We start from the raw sequence: 25333 nt of genomic DNA on the forward strand, positions 1-25333 counted from the left end.
ACTGCATAGCTGACATTCCACACCTTCAACCGACAGAAATATGAGCACTCTTTCAAGCAAAAATGTAACAACCACAAGACATTCTTGTACATTACTTGTGTCATGTCACATTTAATATGATCCAATTTTGTGTGGATCATCAAAAATCATTTGTAATATATTTCACTACTAACATGAAGAGTGTTATTGGGTATTAGTACACTCATTCAGGCAAAAGGGGAGTTGTCCATCACACTCCTGATTTGTTTCTTGTAGATGGGAGACAGACACTGGAGAGTTCGTGAGCTGCTTGCTGCAGGATTCCTAACCTCTGACCTGTGAGTAATAGTGCTGAACATATCCATGAATCAATGTGATTGGATCTTGATGCTGGAGTGTCAAATTTCAAACAATTACAACAATTTGTACAATAGAAGATGGGTAGTTGCTATAGGGAAGTAGTTGCCATAGAGAAAGCAATGGACTCCCATGCTACCACATTGTTTGCAAGAGGCATTTGAGATCAAGGAGGGTTTTATTAATTCAGCTGGGGGTGAGTATTATAAAAAAAGCATTTTTAACCAGAATGTTTATTCTTTCCTCTATGAGTAAGCTAATGTTAAATCACTGAAAAATGTCATAAACATGGGAAACAGGAACAAGGGTAGACTAATCAGCCCCTGAAGCCTGATCCACAATATGATTGGGACTGATCGGATTGTAACTTTACTTTCCTACCCATCCTCCAAAACTCTCCAACATTCCGTTATTCAAAAATTTGGTCTTGAATATATATGAGCCAGCCTCCACTGCTCACAAGGGAAGACATTTCCTAAAACTAACAATCTTCTGAGAAAAGAAAGTCCTCCTCATCTCCGCCTTAAAATAGGAGATACTTTACTTTGAAACTGCTCCCTGTGGTTCTAGATTTCCCCAGGAGGGGAAACATCATCTCAAATTCAATACTCTTAAGCTTGAAAAACTACACACAATAAATTACTAATTACATTGGTATATTTTAGTCAGTTCCTACATAAAATATTTGTCCATACACAGAAACTTAGTGATGTCTGTTCAAGTACTTCCCACCCAATAAAGAGCTTTTAGAGAATCCTTGATTGTCTGCAGAGTGGCACCTTCAGTGGAAGCGTAGCCAGATTTGTGGACAGAGCTCTTTTCCAAACGATATGCATAGAAATCCAACAGGTGTAGTATGTATTCAAAATTTATTTATTGTTTTGCGTGCTTGGCTGTTTTGTGGCCATAACAAGAAACATGCAATTCCAGAAAACTCAAGCCAATACACTTATCTACAAACTAGATCTTCAGTTAGACAGATGGCTTCTAATTACTGGTGTAAACACTCTCTTACATTTCCTCCAGAATCAACTTTCTGGTACCAATGGCAGATGTAATTTTAAATAAATAGAGAAGAATTCCTAATTACGACACCAATAGCCTGGGTCTTCTTGAATCAGGTACAAGTCCCCTCTGTGAGTAATCATTTTAAAATAAATAAAAACAATTTACAGATGGGGTAAATTAATTCCCAGTTTAAAATACTATTAATACTCTGCTGATTTATCTGATCACAAATATGTGATGCAAGCATACATCACCTAATATATCTCTAAATAGCTATTATCCAGCTAAAATCAAGCCCAACAGCTCTTTCTTTCAAATTGAGAAAAAAAACTTGACTCATTCATGTTTTTAAATTTTTGACACTCTCTTTGGTAGTCCTTCAGGGTCAAGAATGATTTATTTCCCCTCTAGTCTGATAGGTTCCATGGTAGATGATAACTTATGACTACTCAAAAAGTAACAGGCTTCACAGAATCTCAGAACTTGTATGGCACAAGAAGCAGCAATTCAGCTAACTGCGCCTGCACACTGGCTATTCAAACAAGTAACACTACTTAGTGCCAATCTCTTGCATCTGTCCCATATCCTCGCACACTATTTCTGTCCAAATAATCCTCCAATGCCATCTTGAATGCCTCAGTTGAATCTGCGTGCACCACATTTTCATGCAGTGCATTCCACACCTTAACAACTCGCTGTATGGAACAGTTTTTTGCTCATCACACTTGCTTCTTTTGCACATCACTTTCAGTCTATACTCTCTTGTCTTTGTATCTTTTATGAGTGGGAACAGTTTCTCTCTATCTAACCAGCCTGCTAATGATTTTGAACACCTCTATCAGATCTCTTTCTATCCATCTTCCTTCCAGGGTGAACAGTCACAATTTCTTCAATTTGACCTCACAACTTATGTTTCTCTAGTCCTGGAATTATTCTTGTAAGTCACTTCTGCAGTCTCTCCAATGCATTCACATCTTTCCTATAATGTGGTGCCCATAATTTTATATACTGCTCTAGCTGAGGCCTAACAAATGACTTATACAAGTTAAACATCACTTCCTTGCTGTTATATTACATACCCCTATCAGTAAAGCCTAGGATTTTGTATGCTTTATTAATCGCTCTCAACACCTGCCACATTAATGATCTATGCACATAAATACTGAGGTCTCTCTGCTCCAGCACCAACTTTAGAATCAAACTCCTGTTTTATGTTGCCTGTCATTGTTCTTCTTCCAACATGCAACACCTCACACTTCTCCACTTTGAACCTCTGGCCAATCCACCAACTTGTCAATGTCTAAAATTCCACACTGTTCTCCTCATAGTTTACAATTTTTCCAAATTTCAAGTTACTTGCAAACTGTCCCCTGCATACCAAACCAGATCAAGTGTATGTCAGGAAAACCAAGGATCTTAACACTGACCCCTGAGGAACCCAAGTACAAACATTGCTCCAGTCCACAAAATATCCTTTAATCAGTACCCAGTTTCCTATCACTCAGTCAATTTTGTATCTACTGTTCCTTTTATACCATGTGCTATAACTTTCCTCAAGTCTGTTCTGTGGCACTATATCAAACACTTTATTTTACAGACCAAATCAACAATGTTACCCACATTGAACCTTTCAGGTTACTTCTTCATAATAACTCTAGCAAGTTGCTGAACATGATTTGCCTTCAGAAATCTATTGTGACTCTTCATAATTGACCCACCATTTTCCATGTGATTACTAATTCAAATAAATGTATCTGGAAGCTTCCCCATGACTGAAGTTAAACTGATTGGTCTGCATTTGCTGAGATCATCCTGAAAAATGTTCTTGACCAAGGACATACATTTGTGATTCTCCAGGATTCTGACACCTTACCCACCAATCCAGGGAAGTTTGAAAGTGCCCCACAATTTCTACCCTCACTTGCTTCAAAATCCTTGGATGTATTGTAGCCGGTCATGGTGCCTTGTTAATAAGGCTTCTTCCTTACTAGTTTTGAACTCTCTAGCGGCAGTTTCCTCCTCTGTTACCATTGCCATTACCTTTATGTCCTTGTTCCAAGTTTCTCTAGATTAAACAGTACCATTAGTAAGATGATGATGATCAAACACTCCTCTGGTTACTTCTAAAAGCGGGAGCAGCACAGCCCTTTCTTTTCTTTTAAGATTAAATCCTCAAAGAATTTCAGAGTAAAGATGCTAAGATTTTGATGAAATCATGAAGAGTCAGAAAGTTAATTACTGCTGCATCCCAGCTTTTGACCGGTTCCTGTAGCCACAGTATCATACAATTGCCCTAGTTAAAATTTCTGGTCCATAGTAACCACCCACACTCCAAGATATTGATTGTGGTGAATTTGGTGATAGTTATGCCATTGAATATCAAGAGGTGGTGGTGGTTACATTCTCTTGTTACAAATGGTCAAATCCTAGCACTTTGCTGATGTGCATGTTACTTGCCACTTAGTATCCTAAGCCTGTATTTTGCCCAACTATTGCTGCTCTATCTCAGCAAGTTGCCGAGTGTATATTCTTCTTTCACAATATTAATTTTTATTATTCCAGTTCTAAATCCATTCCTGGCTTTCATTCTACTAAATGCACAAAGCAATTCTCTAATTTATGTTGCATGCTGTCTACAGGAGGCAACACTTCCTGTGAATTACTTAAATGTTTCTTTGTGCATAGACCCAAAGCTTAGATTTCAACTCAAAAAATGCTGAAATTAAAAAGAGCACCTTAGATTTATATTAACTTTCAGCTGCTGTCTTTATCCAACTGTGAAACACAACCTGATATGGCAATTTGAGCAGAAAATCCCAACATCAGGACATGTTGAAAAATCAGCTCATTGTTTTATTTCTACCCAACACTTGAAAAATCTTTTTTCTTTAATTCAAAGAAATAAATGTTGACTTTTACTTCAGCTTCCCTCAAATATTGTAATTATGCCATGCCACGTGGTCTCATTCTGTAAAAAAAATAGCAGAAACACTCAGCAAGTCACAAAGTAACAAGCAGAAAACTATGTATTCATTTCAATTCAACTGTGAACTGTTTGGTGGGCACAACATAGATTATGATGTTAGGATAGTACTACATGGTTTACCACTGCTAGCAGCTAATAGTTTCTTAAACCTAAATCAGCACACACAGATGGAAATATTTTATTTTTTCTGGCAATTCATATACACAACTAAAATGTTTTATTACAATCCCAAGTGAATTTGAGTAAATTCAAACTCCAAGTAGATATATCTTATTCTTGGAACTCACCATTCCCAGTTGAATCAAACAACTTTTTTTCAACTCATTTCAAATTCCTTATGGAGACTGCAATTCAAACAACTTACTGATGGCTGTCAAGCTTGATCTTGCCACCTCTACGCTAGATTCACAGGATTTCAAAAACATTCTAAGAAGTTACTTAATTTGTCAGCACTATGTTCCCTACCCGAGTAATGAACTCACATGTGCAGACACATCTGGCCATTGACTGGGCTAATGGTGAATTTTTCACGAGTAAATATCAACTCCTGTGTGCACAAAGATTTCATTGAAAACCTGTCAAAACACTTAAGTTAGTACTGTGATCTGTAGTCAACCATTTGTTTATTGTAACATATTCTAAAGTAGATCTATAAAAAAAACTAAAGATCATGGAATTTTAAGTGTAATTGAGTTGTGCCCATAATCACAGGATGCGGCATAATAATCTAATACACTGCTTTCACATCTCATCATGTTGAATATCCCATCCTCATAAATGTCAGCACAACCCTGATTAGAAATGCAAGTTCACACCAATTGTGTCTATTAGTTAGTGTGGAGCACATTGCATCCAGATACATGGGTGCATGTGATAACACTGATCCAATGCTAACCACTTGGCCCGCAGAGGCAACCCATCAATTGAAGCTGTGTCTAGGTCTCTTTATTCTTCCTGTTTGGGAGGTCATGTTGTGGCTGTACAGGACATTTATTAGGCCACTTTTGGAACATTGTGTGCAATTCTGGTCTCCCTACTATCGGAAGGATGTTGGGAAACATGAAAGGATTCAGAAAGGATTTACAAAAATGTTGCCAATGTTGAATGATTTGAGCTACAGGGAGAGGTTGAATAGGTTAGAGCTGTTTTCCCTGGAGCGTCGGAGGCTGAGGGGTGACGTTATAGAGGCTTATAAAATCATGAGGGGGATGGCTGGGAAAATAAACAAGGTCTTTTTCCCTGGGCGGGTGAGTCCAGAACTAGAGGGCATAGGTTTAGGGTGAGAGGGGAAAGATATAAAAGGGACCTAAAGGGCAACTTTTTCACACACAGGGTGCTACATGTATGGAGTGAGCTGCCAGAGGAAGTGGTGGAGGCTAGTGCAATTACAACATTTAAAAGGCAGATGGATGGGTATATGAATAGGAAGAGCTTGGAGGGGTATGGGCTGGATGCTGGCAGGTGGGATGAGATTGGGTTAGGATATCTGTTCGGCATGGACGAGTTGGAGCGATGCTGTTTCCATGCTGTATATGCTCTATGACTTGATATATTTACTTCAGGCTAGAATACAAAAACAGAATGCATTGCTGCAGCTGGAAAAGGCTCTGGGCAGACCACATTTGGAATATTGTGAGCAGTTTTGGGTCCTATATCGAAGGAAGGATGTGCTGATCTTGGGGAAATGGGAAATCAAAAAGAAGTTCACAAGAATGTTCCCAGGGATGAGGGTCTTGTCAAGTGAGGAATGGTTGAGGACTCTAGTTCTGTATTTGATGGAATTTAGAGGGATGAGGGGGGGATCTCACTGAGGCCTAGATAGAGAGGATGTTGGGAAGACGTTCTCATTCGTAAGATAGACTAGGATCCAAGGGCCTCAGAATGTGGGAACAACTCTTAGGAACTGCAGGAGGAATTTCTTCAGCCAGAGGATGGTGAATCTATGGAATTCATTGCTGCAGAGGTTGTGCAGGCCAAGTGATTGAGTGCATTTAAGACAGAGATAGATACATTTTGATTAGTAAGAGTATCAAAGGGAACAGGGAGAAGAGAAGGTTGGAGAAACAAATCAGCCTTGATCAGATGGTGAGGCAGACTCATGAGTCACACAACATAGAAACAGATCTTTCAGTCCAACCAGTCCATGCTGACCAAATTCCCAAACTAAACTAGTCCCAGTTGTCTGTGTTTGGCCCACACCCCTCCAAACATTTCCTATTCCTGTAAGTATTCAAATGTTGAAACTGCACCTGCATCTACCACTTCATCTGGCAGTTTGTTGTACACATGAACCACTCTCAATGTAAATAAGTTACCTCTAATGTCCTTTTAAATCTTTCTACTCCTCACCTTTTGAACAGTTCTTTTCATTCTGAACTTCCTCACCTGAAGGAAAAGACTCTTGCCATTCACCTTATCCATTGCCCTCATGATTTTATAAATCTCTATAACATTACTTCTCAAACTCCAACACTCCAGTGAAAATAGTCCCAGTCTCTCCTTCCTACTTTCATAACTCAAACCTGCCATTCTCAGCAACACCCTGATACATCTTTTCTGAACCCTCTTCAATTTAATAACATCTTTCCTATGGCTGAGCGACCAGAACTGCACACAGTGCACCAGAAGAGGCTTCATGAATACCAAATAGCTCATTACTGTTTGTAAGTCTTCTAGTTGCATGGTTTATTGGCACACCCAAACCTGATGAGATATTGCAACAAGTGGCAGAGATACAATTTTTTAACCGTAAATTCAAATAAAATCCACACTAATAATTTTGAAAAAAATGAACAGTGTTTTTTGCTTGATGCAAAAAGTAACAACTTATTTATCTATCTCTACCCTTTGTGGTGAATCACAGATAGATCCCTGATTTGATTTGAAACAATTCTTCAAGCAATTGCCAATACTTCTACAGCATGAGAGAGAGATGTTAATGTCGCTTGATTACTGCCGTATAACATTCGAAACGTGCTTCACAGGTATGCTATCAAATAAAATTTGACACTTAGCCATGTAAGATTAGAACATATGACCATGAGATAAAGATATTTCGGAGGAAATTGGAAAGCTGTGGTTGGGGGGTGATGTTGGTGGCCGGAGGTGGTGTTGGACAGAGTTGGGGTCGGGGGGCGGTGTTGGGGGCTGCGGGCGGCGTTGGATGGGGTTGGGGTCAGGGGGCGGTGTAGTGGGCCGGGGCAGCGTTGGGGGCCAGGGGCAGTGTTGGACGGTGTTGGGGGCAGGGGCTTGCACTGTGTGTGCGGCTGCAGTCTCCTGAACAGGGAGCAGGTTTTAAAAACTCCAAGCCCAAGAGGAAAGGCATTTAATCAATTAACTCAATAATCGATTATCCGAACAAAATAGTGCCCGCCCATTTTGTTCGGATAATCGAGGTTCCCCTACTTCACAGTGAATGTCAATGTTGTTTACAAAATCTGAGAAAATTGAATCAATGAACATTTTTGTAGGAACATTGAAGGATCTCATAACAAATAAGGTTATATTGTATAGCCAATAGCTGTTTGAGGACAAATTTAAGCCCACTTCAGAGTACAAAACTTCAGCTACCAGGATCTGCAGCTGTCATCCACAATTTTGTGTATTGTATTTTTTTCAACTAGTCTGGAATGCTTTTACTGAAATGAGAAAAGTGTTACTGGAATTTTCAACTTTAAAGCATCTTTTCTGTCAACCAGAAAATAAAGAATGTGCCTTGATCCCTCATGAATTCTTCTGAGATTTTAGCCTATTGGTGAATACTGTAATTCTTAAAAATTTGTTGGCCAGTTTTTGTTACATTCAAGATCAGCATATATGAAGAACTGTCATCACTTTTTCACCGACAGACTTGACAATATGGTATCATCAATGAAACTAACTGGTTATGATAATGTCCATCAGAAAGAAGTAAAATAATAAACTGTTTTAGAAATAACCGGATACTGTGTGATATGAATGTATACAGATCTGAAATCGTATTTTTAAGGTAATTACTAAGTGTGCTCACAGTTAGGTGGACAAGCTGGAAAATTCTGTAAAAGGGGCCTTTCCAATCTCCATTATTCTTCAGTTTAATATGAGAAGTAAGCTCTTAATAGTACAAAAATCCAGAAATGAAGCATGCTGCAGCCACAGCTGCTCAGAACTTAGTGGATGGTTAATCACTGATCAGTCAGTGCCATGGAAAGTCATCATTGCAGTGTGCAAACACCATTACTGGATATAGCTTAGTCAGAACTTCAATTCAATGTCTTTTGCAATTGAAACCACATCTCAAAAATTGAAAAATGTTTCAAATATCCCTTTTGTTAATTTATTGGAGAACTGAACCCCAGATCTTCTGCTCTCTGGCTTGACGGATACTGAACACAGACCCAAATGTACAAGTTGGAAGTCCTGGCATAGTGACTCTGCAGGAATTGCCTAGGAAGTTTCAACTTCCAATGGATAATTCCTAAGCTCCTTGGAACACTACATGAATGACTCCAACTCTGAGTTCAAGTCAGAGACTTAGGAGAAATCTGACTCATTAAGCAAAGAAATATTAAACAAACTAAAACCATGTCTAACTCTGGACAATCAACAATCTAACCAATCACTCATGTTGACCCTTAACCCTCCGTCTTTTCCCTTGACTCTGACACAACCTGACTGTCAATTCTCACACAGCATCTGATTATCCCTGACCCACACTCACCTGTGTTGCTTTGTCTGAGGATTACTGTACATATCTCACATTTGAAAATGAGCCAAACACAGAGAAAGGTAAGTTGGCAATTTTGCATCTAGTCAATATTGGAAAAAGGTGTGCTGATACTGACTGGAAAATGTGGGACTTAAAAATGGTTTAAAATAACACAACCTAATCTAACAGCAAAGAGAAACAATGAAGTATTAGGCACGTTTTTGCACTGGCTGAAAACAACTTTTCGGTTCTCATTTCTGATTCATTGTCCATGGATATGGAGGAACACAACTGGAGAGCAATCAGTGTTAACAATCACTAGTCATCTGCAGCTGAATAAACCAAAACCCCAAAGACAATTACAAAGCCCTGTTACTGGTGCTTTGGCCAACATTGAACACACAGTTGTCCATTTGTGAATGCAAAGTGTACAGGTACACTGTAATTAGGGACAGCTTACCAAAACATATTAGAGGAAGGAACATGGAGAAGGGATATGCAGGTTAAGTGCATTAGTCAGGGTAAATGTAGGATAATAGGGGAGGGGAATGGGTCTGGGTAGGGTACTCTTCGGAGGTAAAAATAATGACTGCAGATGCTGGAAACCAGATTCTGGATCAGTGATGCTGGAAGAGCACAGCAGTTCAGGCAGCATCCAACGAGCCAGGAAGGGCTTATTCCCACACTGTAAGGATTGTATGATTCTATAAAATGCAGTTGGAGAGAATGGCAATCATCACAAGCAGTTATTGAAAAACCAGCAGAGTAACTGGGATCTGTTGAAATTCATCCAGTAAGAAACACATGGGTGCGCAATAAAAATTTACAGGGTATCATAGTCCACATAATATTGGATGAAGTGGACAAGGAGGTTGACATAGGGACATCTGTTGGTTATTTGGATTTAGAGTCGGAGATTTAGGAGAGATCTGAATCATTTACCCAACAAACACTGAACAAACTAGAACTATGTCTAACCGGAGCATCAACACAACTGACCCTCCAGTCAATCACTTACGCTGACCAGAATCCTTTGACCCTTTGAAAGAAAACAAGCCAGACAAAAAAAAGGAGTTATGAAAGGAGTGGAGTAAAAGAAGTAATTGAATCAAAAGGTGGTCCCCAAACTGTTGCAAAAATGTGATCATTACATACATTGAGTCAGGACAATTGGCAGCAGAACAGCTACATTTGTACTTGAAATCATGTTTTACCATCAGTGGGTCTTGAGGATGATGGGAGTTGGTTAGAATAAAAAGAGGCTAATGATTGGGCAGTTGGGATACAATGAGATACTAGCAGTCATTCCAATGCAAGTTCATTTTAATAGAATCCTACAGTATCGAAGCAGACCATTCAGCCTGTCAAGGCCACACCACTCTTCCGAAGGGCAACCCACCTGCCTACCCTATCTCTGTAACCCTGCATTTCTCTTGACTAACCTAGCTTTCCTAAACATCCCTGGACACTATGGGCAAAGCAGCATTGCCAATCCATCTAACCTGAATATTTCTGAACTGTTGACAGGAAACCAGAGCACCCGAAGGAAACCCATGCAGATATGTGGAGAATGTGCAAACTCCATGCAGACAGTTTCTCAAGGCTGGAATCAAACCTGGGTCTCTGGCAACATTAGACAACAGTGCTAACCACTGAGCTACTGTGCCACCCTTATTTGTGCCTAAAACTAGTTCAGACCTGACTCAGACTGATATGTGATGAAAGGGACCATTCAATTGAAAGTCAAAGATAAAATAAGTTCTTGCCAGAAAAAAATTTTGCTCAGTTTCAGGCCAGGGCAGGTCAAGGTCCTTCCCCAAATTCTGAAAGTTGGAGTCCTTTTATTAATATGGAATCAGTGACTAGATTTGTAAACAAATAGTAGACAAGAGATGCAAATAAATTGTGTGGAATTGTGAACATGGTGCAATATTTTCATGAAAAAGGAGCATAATAGCACACTCTTGTGGCCATTTGTACATACGTATATAACTGAATAAACTGGATTTTGTTCAATATTGACTCTCCATAGTGTTAAACACAATTACATCTGTCCTAAAAAGATATCATTGATACCACTGGTATTATTCCCCCACTAGTACTCAGTAAGTTTTACATACTTTTCCTTGGAGTACATTTCTAACCACATTCACTTTCCAATGTCCCTATAATTAACATGTGAAGTGACCAAACACTACTGAGAAAAGCAGAAAAATAATTCCACTTTGCAGAGTGCTGCTCTCTCATTTAAATTTACACTACATGGTAGCTTGAATTAGAAATAACTACTTTCTGACAAGTACAGCTGATTGTACTGATGAACAGGTGACTCAGCTACTTGTAGCTGTTGGGCATGAAGTGGTGCTCACCACTTCATAATTTGAACAATTCATCTCCAATTCATACAAACTTCAAATCATGAATTCAAAGTAGCCTGAGTATTGGAAATTTCTACAGCCATCACAGGGAATATGTGGTTTGCTAGCCACAGATAGGATAACAACAGAGTGAAGTAACTTTTTTTAGGTTTTCATGTGAGTATTAGAATGTAAGAGCAGTCAAGCTGGAAGCATAATGTTTAAACATCAGCGAATCCCAGACTCCAATGGGGAACTGAACTAGCTGTGAAAAAGATTCTTTATGCTTCGTGGTTTAGATTAAGCATGCAGCACTCAATTTTGTGATACTCCTCAACATACTGATGCTAATCATTCCCATTTGACATAGTCAGCATTTTGGATTCAGCATTCAGTAGCTTGTCTGTGGCTTCTACGGTCCTAACCATGGCTCACAAAGTTGATTGTGAACAGTGCATTACTTTCAGACTCATCTGCAAGGCAGGATGGTGAAGATTCTTTTCAGTAGCTTAGAAGCAATGGTTAGGGGTAGGGAATAAAGTAGGCTGTGGATGTCATGCCAGTATGAGCTCAGATGGTGGGAGGAGAAGAACAACAGTAACAAGTGAGAACATCAGAAGTATATGATAGCTGACAGGACAAAAGAAGAAAAGTATTGACATGGGGGGGTGTTATAGGCAGCTATTTCACTGCATTCAATTATTGGCTCCAAGAAATATAAGTGGAGTGTTAGTGAGTTCTGAGATACAGTGAAGCCATGTGGTGCGGTGTTGAAGACAGAGAAAAGGTTGGCAGTGAACTGGGGGAGGAGGGGGAAGAATGCTTTCATGTCACTATGACAATCATATGAACAATTGTAAAGCAACTTGTCAACACAGTGAACACTAAATCATATAACTAAAACAAAATTATCCACAGGAAATAAAGGAACACCACAGTAAAAGCCACAATCATCCATAAAAGCTATTTTATATGCATATATAAAGTTACGACAAAAGTTTCATGTTGTGTTTCAGTTGTTAATGATATAGTATGCAACATACTACAAAATCAACTAAATCGTGTGTATATGGAGTATAATTGAATGAGTATAATTTTATAAATAGAGCAACTTATGACTGCCAATTATTGTAATATGATGACTACCATCTCATAAAGGCCCTTTCAAAGTCAGGCATTAATTAGCTTCCTAATAATGCAACGAAAAATAACAACTGTAAAACAATAACAGGCCTTTAAAATCATTGTTACTTTGCTTTAGAACTGGAACATATTTTTGTTATATAATTCTCTGAATTAGTTGACAGCATTGTTGAATACTGCAGAATAGCAATATTCTTTCCCAGTCTTCAATCAATGATATTCCAGCTTTGCTTTCAATTATCATCAGCACTTCATTTATTGTATTACAAATGCAGTACATGATGGAATATGAATAAATTAGTGTTGATCATGTGAAGGGAATAATACTTAATCTCTAGCATCACATCACATTATGAAGTAGTTGAATTCAACTCAGCATATGTGATATCATCTGAACTAAAGCATTTTCTCACAAACAATTCAGACACTGTCACTTCCAAAACAACAGAAGCAACACATTTATAAACTTGAAGGGAAAACAATCATCTGAAGCTCTCCATCATATTTATGTGCATTATAATAATGTTTTTTTTTCCCAATATGCAAGAATGCATAGCCTTAATGCAACATGAATAGAAAAAGAGATGATGCTTACTCTCATGATGTGCTGTCTTTCATGCTAACGGAACATGTTATAGGAGAGAAAAGAAAGGAAACATAAGACAGATATGGTTTCACAACAATACAGCATAACTCAAACTAAGAACAAAGTCTAGATAGATTTAAAAAGGAGCAAAGAATAATAAAACTGCACTAAGCAATTGTTAATGGAGACAGCAAACAATCAGAGAGCATACTCAAAGAAATGCAGATTTTATTGAGGGAAGAACTTATTATATGTCACTTAGAGTTATAGTCATAGAGATGTACAGCATGGAAACAGACCCTTCGGTCCAACCTGTTCATGCTGACCAGATATCCCCATCTAATCTAGTCCCACCTGCCAGCACCTGGCCCATATCCCTCCAAACCCTTCCTATTCATATACCCATCCAAACGCCTCTTAAATGTTGCAATTGTACCAGCCTCCACCACATCCTCTGGCAGCTTATTCCGTACACGTACCACCCTCTGCGTGAAAAAGTTGCTCCTTAGGTCTCTTTTATATCTTTTGCCTCTCACCATAAACCTATGCCTCCTAGTTCTGGACTCCCTGACCCCAGGGAAAAGACTTTACCTATTTATTCTATCCATGTCCCTCACAATTTTGTAAACCTCGATAAGGTTACCCTTCAGCCTCCAACGCTCCAGGGAAAACAGCCTCAGCCTGTTCAGCCTCTCCCTATAGCTCAAATTCTCCAACCCTGGCAACATCCTTGTAAATCTTTACTGAACCCTTTCAAGTTTCACAACATCTTTCCGATAGGAAGGAGACCAGAATTGCACGCAGTATTCCAACAGTGGCCTAACCAATATCCTGTACAGCCGCAACATGACCTCCCAACTCCTGTACTCAATACTCTGACCAATAAAGGAAAGCACACCAAACGCCTTCTTCACTATCCTATCTACCTGCGACTCCACTTTCAAGGAGCTACGAACCTGCACTCCAAGGTCTCTTTGTTCAGCAACACTCCCTAGGACCTTACCATTAAGTGTATAAGTCCTGCTAAGATTTGCTTTCCCAAAATGCAGCACCTCGCATTTATCTGAATTAAACTCCACCTGCCACTTTTCAGCCCATTGGCCCATCTGGTTCAGAGCCTGTTGTAATCTGAGGTAACCCTCTTCGCTGTCCACTACGCCTCCAATTTTGGTGTCATCTGCAAACTTTCTAACTGCAGATCTGCCTAGGGCAGAACACAGCTTATGGGATGATGGCAAGTTTCTATTGAAATTCACCTTTTCATTCAAATCTAAGAATTCCCAAACTAATACCATGCTGTCAGCAACAGTGACACAGACAAGGGTTGAAGAGAAAAAGTCTTACAGTGGATAATAAAATGGTTCCATATTAGCAAGAAGTAACGCAATAAGAAAATAAAAACCTGCCCTGATTTAGCAAAGCATCTTTCCAAGTGTGTTGATGAACTCTCAGAGAACAGTCACTAAATTAGTCCAACAATATAATAACTATAGCAAGACAATAAGTACACCTCTAAACTGATGAATAAGTTCAGAATTGCAACAAGCTCTTGCTGTGGTGATTGGAATGAGGTCAGCCAGATGGGCCTCATTGAATATGGGTTCCCTGATTGGGACTGTTAGCCTGGTCCCATCGAAGAGTCCTGGCTGATGTAAAGAGTCTCATAGGTTCTGCTGACTTTAGGAGCCAGCTCTGAGCTTGTGTGTCACGTACTAGGCACATGTAAATAAAGGGTGACTTGTTGATGGCCTTCATGCAGTTATTTCATTTGCCACTGTGGTACTGTTCCAACTCTGATCACAAGGGGCAGAGGAAAAAAGAAGAATTGGAGTGGAAAAAAACAAAGCCAAGTTGAAATGTAAATTTTACTGAATTCCAAAAGAAGTTGTAATTAGAAAAGAAATGACACTAAATTAACGTATGAGTTTAGACAGAGACTTCAAAATTCATTCTAATCAAAGCACAGATTCAATCTGCTTTGCTCCTGTAAACACAAAATCAAATGAAGAAATATTGAATTTGATGATTGTCAACTATGAAGGTAAACATAGACTGGTTCACTACGGATTGACTCAGTAGGTGTTTTGAATGCTTGGGCAGATACTAAATTGCTATTAAGTTATGGAGTGGCATAGGAATAATCACAATAGAACTACAACTAACATAAAGTCATCCACCACTTTCTACTATTATGCTCAGTTAGAGGGTATTTCCTTTGGTGGAAGAATCAGGAATAAGACTACTTAGTATGAAAATGAAAAATAATCTATTTAGATATAGATCAGTCAGTATTTGTGCATACAAAGGATAACAAAAATTTTGAAATCACTCCCCAACAGACTGCAAATGTTTGGTTAGTTGACATTTCAAGAGGTGTCAAGAGCATGAAATTTAGGTAGGTAAATGGAATTGCAATGCTGGTCAGCAATGATCTATATCAACCTCAATATCTGAAAAAGCTTGAAGTTGCATGGCTGCCTCCTGTTTCAATAGATTCAAACACAGAATCTCGTCAGTTCATACTTTAGTGCCACCTAGAGGTAGATGTTACTGCTTAACCAGCATGCTTCCACGTGAAGTGTTTAACCTAAAGTCAAGATTAGAGTGGTGCTGGAAAAGCACAGCAGGTCAGGCAGCATCAGAAAATCGACATTTCAGGCAAAAGCCTTTCATCAGGAATCATCAGGCTTTTTGCCCGAAACGTCGATTGTTCTGCTCCTAGGATCCTGCCTGACTTGCTGTGCTTTTCCAGCACAATTCTAATCTTGACTTTAATCTCCAGCATCTGCAGTACCCATTTCTGCCTGTTTAACCTAATGCCAGGATTTCCTATTTCTTCTATCTATTATCTTACTGCAGTCAGAAAGTTGCAAACTGACAAAAGAAAAAGAAAACTTTAAATCACATGCTTAAAATCTGAACACTTTTCAGGATCAATCCAAAACAATGACAATCTTGGCATTGTCACCTTGGGCACACAATCTTCTGCTCCCCAAAAGTGGCAAGCTTTCAGCCAGAAAGAACATTTGATTAGGTGGGGTGATAGCAATCCCAAACCTCAAGGACTCCTTGATTTCACCAGATATAAGTTACCACAGGAAGACCCGTGATCGACTCTTCTCAATCTTTGACAATTGAGTCTCTTAAATGGCCAAATAAGGATTACTTTAGGGCCTCAGCTCAATGCCACTGTGATTAACCCAGCTGCACATGGGCCTGTCGCTATGGGCTATCCACACTGGTCAACTTTGGTTGGAGCTAACCCTTGTCCCTGTTTCTGGCCTCCCTGCCTCTCTCTTTCCACAACACTAAACTGACAAAATGCCAGCCTACAATCTCCGTCCTGCCGACACTGCTTAGCTTACTCTTGGATCCAATACACACTTGGGAGTCAGAAGGCTCTTCTGGCAGCACCATAGCCTTCTGCACAGTGTTGTTGACAACAAGAGCAGCCAGCCACCGCTTGGCTCCTAACATTTGCTGGGCAGGACTTCCACCCCAGCACCTTCATTCCAGGTGAAGGGCTGTCGATGGCCTTGCCAATGCATGGTTGGCATGTGATTCATTGGGCCTTCCCTGGGAGGGGCAACAAGGGTCTCTTTCTGGTTCTCCAGCTGGCTTATGAATTCCCCACAACCTCAACAAGATTCCACACCTCAACAGCAGATAAATCCTAAATCAAAACAGTGAGATATGTTAGTATCACTATCTGAATTTTCAGTTAGATTTACATTTTTCATGTAATTTCCGTGGAGCAGTTGCAGGAATAGATGTGATGAGATGGAGAAAAGAGATTTGTATAAATCAGACTTCTTCATATATTCTGTAACTATAGAGTCATTGAAATGTACATAATTGTTCAACTTGTCCACGCTGACCAGATAACCTAAAATAATCTAGATCCATTTTTCAGCTTTTGGCCCATATCCCTCTAAGCCCTTCCTAATCATGTACGCACACAGATGCTTTTTAAATGTTGTAACTGTACTGGCCTCCATTACTTCCTCTGGTAGCTTACTCTATACATGCACTACCCTCTGTGTGAAAAAAGTTACCCCTTAAATCCCTTCAAGCTTTCCTCTCTTATCTTGAACCTAGTTTGGATTCTCCTAACGTGGGAAAAAGACCTTGACGATTTACCCTATCCAGGTCCCTCATGATTTTATAAACCTCCATAAGGTTACCACTTAGCCTCCAGTGATTCAAGGAAAATGCCTAGCCAATCAGCCTCTCCCTGTAGCTCAAACCCTCCAGACCCAGCAATATCCTTATAAATCTTTTCTGCACCCTTTCAAAGTTTAACAACATCTTTCCTATAGCAGGGAGACCAGAATTGAACGCATTATTTCTAAAAAAGGCCAAACTGACGTCCTGTACGTAACACTTCAACTCCTATACTTAATGCATTGCCAATGAAAGTAAGCGTTTTGGAAAATAAATCCTTTGGCATGAGACTATGCTCTTTCTTGAAACACTGCTATGTTACTTTTGCACTTGTCGGAGGAGAAATTAATCCAGTGAAAGATCAGTGCTGGGTAATCAGGCACACTTTCATTCCCAATAGTTAATGGTAGGAATTTGAGACAAGATAGATAATGCACCATTCTGAATGAATGAGCTTAAAAGAAAGCGATGCAAGTGTTTAACTTAAACTAAATCAGCATTTAAAAGTATCACAGAACAACATTTACTCCTCTTACAATCTGAATCAAACGGAGACTTGAAATACAAACAAAAGAAAGCATTCTTCTGTTATGTAGAGACTTGAACATCAAGCCAAAACAGAAGCAATGACTTGTTAGATAAGGGATCTAAAAATAACCTTTCATTATCAAAAGCAACTCCCTTGTATATCATCTAAATGTGGTTGAAATGTCATTGCTGTCAATGAATACTTGACCTCAGAATTAATTTACTTAATGCTAGAATCTCATGGTCAATTTCTACCTCAGTATATTATACAAGTGAAGAAAACTATACTTGAAAAACCTTAACTCAAATATAAATGAACAAGTTCATAAAGTATGAGTCAATATAAATTTAACTTACTACTTTTATGTGTGCATTTCCAAATGCTGTGTTTACATCATCTTTCACAAAAAATAGAATAATAACCACTTCGGCCATTTGTCAGGCCTTAGAATGATACTGTTTTGCAACCCTCTGTTGTTTAAATTTAGAAGGTGAGCTGGAGGGAGTGACAGTGCAAATTAATTAGGATTAGGCTTGAACGTTCAAAGTTGCTGCTGATTGAACCATTACTGGAAATGCACATCTTTAGTGCCACGATAATTAGAGATGAAAAATTTTCAAATGGCCTTACATATTAATCCACATAACAGCATGGGTTATATTCTGCTCCCCATATTCTTAACAGAACAACATCTAATTTTGCAATCTGCCATCACAGCAACTTCTTTACAGCCTCAAAGTAGGTTAACCAATTTTACTGTTAATTATTTTTACATAAAGAAATGCTGTCTTACTCACTGTAACAGGAGTCCACATGCAAATGCACAATAATTTTGTTTTAAAAAGCATGCAATTCAGAATCGCCTGGAACACATGTATTTCTTTAAGTTATTAATTCTCCTGGAGGAGAGATGCACTGAATCCTTTCCATTTTCCTCTTACATATGCTTTGTCCAAAGACTGATGATTAAAATGGACTTGACAAAGGGAAGAAAGAGATTACATATGTTTTTGTATTGTTATATAACCATCTCATACATCTGATGATATACAGAAACAGGCCATTGGATGAAACAAAATCAGCATCAAATGTGACAGTCTAAGACCGGTTGCTTGTCTCCATGTTATTTAAGTCAAGGAACAATACAGCAAAGGAGGAAACCATTTGGACCACTTTGCTTGCAAAAGAATTGCTATCAATCATGCTCCCTTGCTGTTTTTCCATAGCCCTGCAAATATTTTCCTTGAAATATTTATCCATTTCCCTTGAAGTATTTATCCTTTTCCCTCTTGAAAGTTACTTTTCAATAAGTTTCTACTAATCCTCAGGCTATAACAACACAGAAAAAAACCAATTCACTTCTCAAATCCCATATCACCGCAGATTTGTTTTGCTGACTATTTTAAATTTGATTCCTTTTGATCTTGGCCCTTCTGAACGTGGTGCACCAATATTAAAAGGAACAAGCATGTTACAAAATGTTTTTGGCAAACCTTCTTTTGGGAAAGAATAAAAATCAGAAGAAGCCATGCTGCTCTCACCATGTTGTGACAGTATCGTACATTTTGAAGAGATTAATGCAACTATGTAGTGGAATTTGAGAACAATTGAAAAAGGATGGCATGATGGCTCAGTGGTTAGCATTGCTGCCTCACAGCACCAGGGTCCCAGGTTTAATTCCAAACTTGGGTGACTGTATGGAGTTTCACATTCTCCTCATGTCTGCATGGGTTTCCTCTGGGTGCTCCAGTTTCCTCCCACAGTCCAAAAATGTGCAGGTTAGGTGGACTAACAATGATAAATCATCCATAGTGTCCAGGGATGTGCAGGCTATGTGGATTATCTATGGTAAATGTGGGATTACGGGGATGGGGTGAAGTGGATGGGCCAGAGTGACCTCTTCCTGCACTGTAGGGATTCTATAATTCTAGGTTGTCAGACTCTGAAAGGTGTTTGAATAAATAAACGTTAATCTGGTTTGAATCCACGAGAATGGAGGAATTGGGAGCTCTCGGGACAGATGCAAAAAAGAATTTTTTCCAAAATACAAGACACATTGGATGACAACTGTCCTCTAAACACACTTTATTTCTCAAGCACTAATCACCTGATTAACTTTAATCATGAATTCTGCCCAACTGTAACCCTACCTACAAACTACACAGGAAAAACATCAGTAGATATGAAAGTTTGACGTAAAATTACAGCAATCAATTTTAAAAAGCAATCCTCCATTTTATTGGTGCGGTTTGCAATGATCAGACACTAGGTGGCTTCAAAACATATCCTACCATTTGTTCTGAGAAGGCAACAAGAACTCTACATCGTTAAACACAATTTTCATGTAAACCTCACACAGAATATCTATAAACATTGTCAGGGCAGGCAATGCATTGTCCTCTGAAACTGCTTGTCAGTTTTTATGACAAATTCAGATACTTGGATATCAAATTCCATTACATGCAATGAGTATTGAAATACAGAATACTTTCCCCAACTATCATGCTTCTTGAGTTACCTTTTGTTACAAGGCTAGTCATGCAATCTGAATATCCTCTACAGGATTACTCTTTTTTCACATAAAATATACCCTCATCTAGTACTATTTCAATATCAGAAAGCAAATACTGAGTGCATTCTATCAATAGCAATACTAGTATAACATGCACAGGGTGAGCAATGCAATTATTCTCAGCCATCTTGTGATAAAATTATATTCTATAATATTGTAATCTGATATGTAATGAAGCATAACTGTAGCTTAATATAATCAATAATGCACTGCTCAAGACAAAAAAAATCTTAAGCATTCGATTTACTTGCTGCATGCAAGAAGGCAAGGTTAGTATAAGTGCATGATTTCAGCATGCACCACTGATACTCAGGAATAAAATGCATTCCGAGAAATCATTGGAGGAAAAAAAAAGTTCTTAACTGAAAGGATTCAGCATTTACTACTGGATAGTGGTAAAGATTAATAACTAACAGCTACCTCAGAAGCTGGACGATGGGGATATCTAAAACACGACTGTTCCAGAGAAGACAAAAAGTAATCAGTGATAAAGCAGGTCCTTAAACAAAAGCCAAATCTTCTGCTCACATGAGTTGATCTGTGTTGTGAAAGAAATTAAGTCATTCTCTTCAACTGAAGCCCAAGTGAGACTCAAATAACATGTGTATTAATGCTCATGAGAAGTCCTACTTTAGTGCATCTGCAGCCCAACTTGAAAACTGAGTCAGTGAAGGAAATAGGAGATATATTGATGAGAATGAAGGTCACCCTTTGCATCGATAATTCAGTTGAGGTATTTATGGTTACTAACATTTTGTGCTTTTTCCGTCCCTGCAATGGTAAATTAAAGTCCAATAATAATCAGTATAATACTCTTTTAAGGTTTTACTCAAGTACTTATTACTAAAAGGGAAATGGAAAATGTCAATCTATGAAGCTTCTTTTTTGAATATGTAGTTTGCCTTGACATAACAAAGAAGTATTACAGAATACAGACATCAACTGGAACCTGCACCTTGACACTCTGCAAACTCATCACGTGCTTAAGATTTCTTTCATCAAATTTATTCAAAAGGTCTTGTATCATACACAACTGGAAATAGAAACTTAAGTTTGTCATCGGCCTTTCAATGACGTTTCATCATAATTTATTAAATCTAAATTATTCACTCATGCAGCATGTTCAATTCATATTGAAGTATTTTTATTATTTGAGAGCATGTGCAATTAAGTAAAAAATAGTTGACTAAAAACACCTACAGCATTAAAGTGGGATTATTTGTGTCTGATGGACAATTAACACAAAGAAAACATAGATATTAAACAGATAGACTTACGTTGTACCAGCTCTGGCTTTTCTGTAAAAGAACAAAGCAAAAAAAAATGTAAATATCAGTAGTGGAAAACAAAACATTCAAGGAAAAGGTGGGAAAAATTTACACATTACCATGTTCTATTTGGTACACTCTAACAAAGCAATTCCAAACTAACCCAGCTATTGGAAAGCTGACAGGATTGTATGTGACACTGGTTTTGTATTCCACCAAATTTTACTCTCCATCTAAAACAGTGAGAACCAATATTGGATTGGATGTAAAACAACATTCTACCCAATCCTGAGACAACTGGCAAATTAGTTTAAATTTCCTCCCTTACTGTCAAAGCAAAAGAGGCCCATTAACCTTCAAACTATTTCAGAAATAGGGAAAATATTATTTCAAGCACCAGGGTGAGTTCTGCTAAGTGCAAATCTGTTATACTGTGTGGTACAAACCAACTTGTATTCCAATTTACAACTTTTAACAAAGTCCAGCAATTCTGTCATTTTCAAAATCATTTTGGTTGCGAATGGTTAAATTCCAACCATATTTTAACCCAGAGTCTAGATGAGAGTGGTGCTGGAAAAGCACAGCAGGTCAGGCAGCATCTGAGGAGCAGGAAAATCAACGATTTGGGCAAAAGCCCTTCATCAGGATGGGCTTTTGCTCGAAACATTGATTTTCCTGCTCCTCGGATGCTGCCTGACCTGCTGGGCTTTTCCAGCACCACTCTTCTCTAGACTCTGATTTCCAGCATCTGCAGTCCTCACTTTTGCCTAATGTTTCAACTCAGCAGAATTGCTCATACAACTTACATATTACCATGGGATATTATTTTTTTTAAAGAAAGTGGACGTTTGCTGACTAAGTTTTTGCTAATAAAATCTGCTTCCAAAAGACCGAAAGAGATAAATGGTCTTGTCAGTAACACTTCTGCTGTGATCATGGGTTTCAAAGTGAAAAAAAACCCACACACTAGTGCATTTCAAAACTAAGGGTTTTAGCATTTATAACACAGAAAGGTTTAACCATATGATACAGATTTCATTTTTTCCATTTCAGCTACCGAAGTGAAAAGAACTGATACTTCAATATAACCTTTTTACTGGGACAAAAAGTGGCCCATAACACAAAAGATAAGCAGAAGAAAAAATAATTTGTTTTGTATTGGCAGAAAAACAACAGAGGGACATCCAATTTAAAATACCTGTAGAAATCAATCTTTTCACATAAAATGAACAAAATATTTCAATTTTTTTAACTTACATTGAATCTACATGTTTATAGATGCTTTAAAAAAATAACAAAAACCATTTATCAGTCCAAAGTCCATCTCATCAAACCAAAATAGAATGCATGTACTTTAAAAACCAGACAGGTTAGGTTATAGTAAATGTCATTGATATAATCACAAATGCATCAGCTTCAATGAACCACTGCAATTAGGCAGCAGCTGTTCTGACTTAAACATTTTTGAAATAGAAAATCTTTCTTTGTGCTTAAGTGCATGCACTCCTAAAAAAGTATGTAGCAATTTGATAAAGCTTCCAGGACTAGAGGTCTGGTCATCATTACAGGGTTATAAAGGAACCTGCAGTAGGAAGGAAAGGATCCAGTGGTCATGGCCCACCTAAGTACCAATGACGTAGGTAGAACTAGGGAAAGGTTCGGCACACAGGTTATGAGAAGCTAGGCATTAAATTACAGAACAAAATCTCAGAGTTTACAGCTGGATTATTACCTGTATCATTTGCAAATTGGTGTAAGGTTCATAAATTACGGACACAAACACGTGGTTCGAAGACTGGTGTGGGAGAGGTGCGTTATATTTTGTGGGCCACTGATACCAGTACTGGCAAAAACAGAGGCTATGCAGTTGGCATTAAATTATATAGAGTAGGTACAAATAAGATAGAAGATTAGTATTACAGGAAATGAGAACTAAAGAATGGCAGGTAGGGGCAGAGAGAATAAAAAAAACTATGAATACCCCAACAGTCAAGATATTACAAAGATACCAAGACTAATCTGAAGGTTCTCTATCACAATGCATTTCCATAACACAGTTCTGCTGTATTATATGAATGTCTCCAAAGTTTTGATATTTTTAAAAAGTGCTGTACCACAACTGAACTACACATGAAAGAGAGGTACAGTGCAGTCTTTTCACCTTACAACAGTGTATTGCTGAGATTATTAGAAATTATTTAAGAGGCAAGAATTAGAAAACTGCTTGAAGAGGAAATTGATAGAGTACCTTTAAAATTTTATAAAAGCACGGCAGAATGGAAAAGGTGAAGTCTTGAATGATATTTTAGCAGGAAACAAAGGACGTGGGAAAATATTCCATCTAATGTATGGGATATCTCTACAGGAGTTCCTCAGAATAGTGTTCTTGGCCTAACAATCTTTAGCTGCATTATTAACTACTTTTCTTGATCATAAGGTCAGAAATGGGTATGTTTGCTAATAATTAGACAATGTTCAGCACTAATCACAACTCCTCAGATAATAAAGCAAATACAGCAAAAGCATGGTTAACATTCAGGTTTGGGCTGGTAAGTGGCAAATAATATTCACATCATGCAAGTGCTACGTAATGATAATTTCCAACAAGGAAGTATCCACCTACCACTCAGTGATATTCAATTGCACTACCATTGCTGAATCCCCCACATCAACATTCTCAGAGTTACCATTGACCAGAAGCTAAACTAGACCAGCCACATAGCTACAAAGGCAGGAAATGGGCTGGGAATTCTGCAACAAGTAACTCATTTCCTGAATCTTCAAAACCTGTGTGTTTACCTACATAGTGCAAGTGCAATGGAATATGCTCCACTTGCCTTGATGAGTGCAGTGCTAACAGTATTCAAGAAGCTTAATCTCATCCAAGACAAAGCAGCATGTTTGACGGCATCCCATCAAACATTTTGAACATGTACTCACTTCACCATATCTGTGAATCAACAATAAAGAGGGACCAAAATTGACATTGGGAAAAATTAATGAGCTTCTGAATAGAATTCATATAGTTAAAAAGCAATTCAAAAGAATGTGAAATTTTAGCATGGGTAAAATATCTAGTTTTCATTGAAAGACTGAGACAAATGGACCAAATGGCTTATCCTTAATAAATTCAGAATCTATTTAATATATTTGTTGGAAAGATAAACAGTCAAATGATATCAAACGTTTTGACCCTATGAATAGAATGTTAGGAACCATTAATGCATTTAGAATTGATCAGTGATTATTACTAGGAGGTTCCAAATCCAAAACAAAATGAATTAAGTAATGAATGTTTTGTATAAATAATCAAACTGTTATGCTAAACAATGGGCAAACTAAATTGTGGGAAAATGCAATGAAGAAACATAAAAAAAATTATTAAAAGGAATAGGAGCTGGTTTCAATGCACAATGGAGTGCCTCACAGGTGATCTCTCTGCACCTTTAGGTTTTCCTCTTCCTAAGTTTCAAATCTGATATTTCACATTCGCCCCTCCAACTTATCTTCTCCCATCCTCTCTAATGTTTAGAGTCAAATCCTTTTTGTAATACCTCGTAATCAAACTAATCCTTAGTCAGGATATCATCATTGAAGATCATTACTCTCTCTGTGCTCTTTCCTAGTTAAAATCTTCATGCTTTTAAAACCTCAGCTTGGTATTAGCTAACCTGAACTTCTCTTAAAATACCAAAGG

At 38.2% G+C, this 25333-nt stretch overlaps 1 protein-coding gene across 6 annotated transcripts in view; it reads right to left on the reverse strand.

Annotated features, from left to right (window-relative positions):
* The window catches only part of LOC132829473 (protein Aster-B-like), a 599261-nt gene that overhangs the window by 62384 nt on the left and 511544 nt on the right, over positions 1 to 25333 (reverse strand). For 5 of the 6 annotated variants that reach the window (XM_060846670.1, XM_060846671.1, XM_060846665.1 and 2 more), the window contains 2 exons: positions 21646 to 21666; positions 13113 to 13136 (listed from right to left, as the gene is read on the reverse strand). In XM_060846670.1, coding sequence (XP_060702653.1) covers positions 13113 to 13136; positions 21646 to 21666 — 45 coding nt within the window. The remainder of the gene's footprint in view (positions 1 to 13112; positions 13137 to 21645; positions 21667 to 25333) is intronic. The other variant, XM_060846666.1, reaches the window with a different exon arrangement.

The sequence above is a fragment of the Hemiscyllium ocellatum genome, chromosome 29 (assembly GCF_020745735.1).
Source record: "Hemiscyllium ocellatum isolate sHemOce1 chromosome 29, sHemOce1.pat.X.cur, whole genome shotgun sequence".
Taxonomy (NCBI): domain Eukaryota; kingdom Metazoa; phylum Chordata; class Chondrichthyes; order Orectolobiformes; family Hemiscylliidae; genus Hemiscyllium; species Hemiscyllium ocellatum.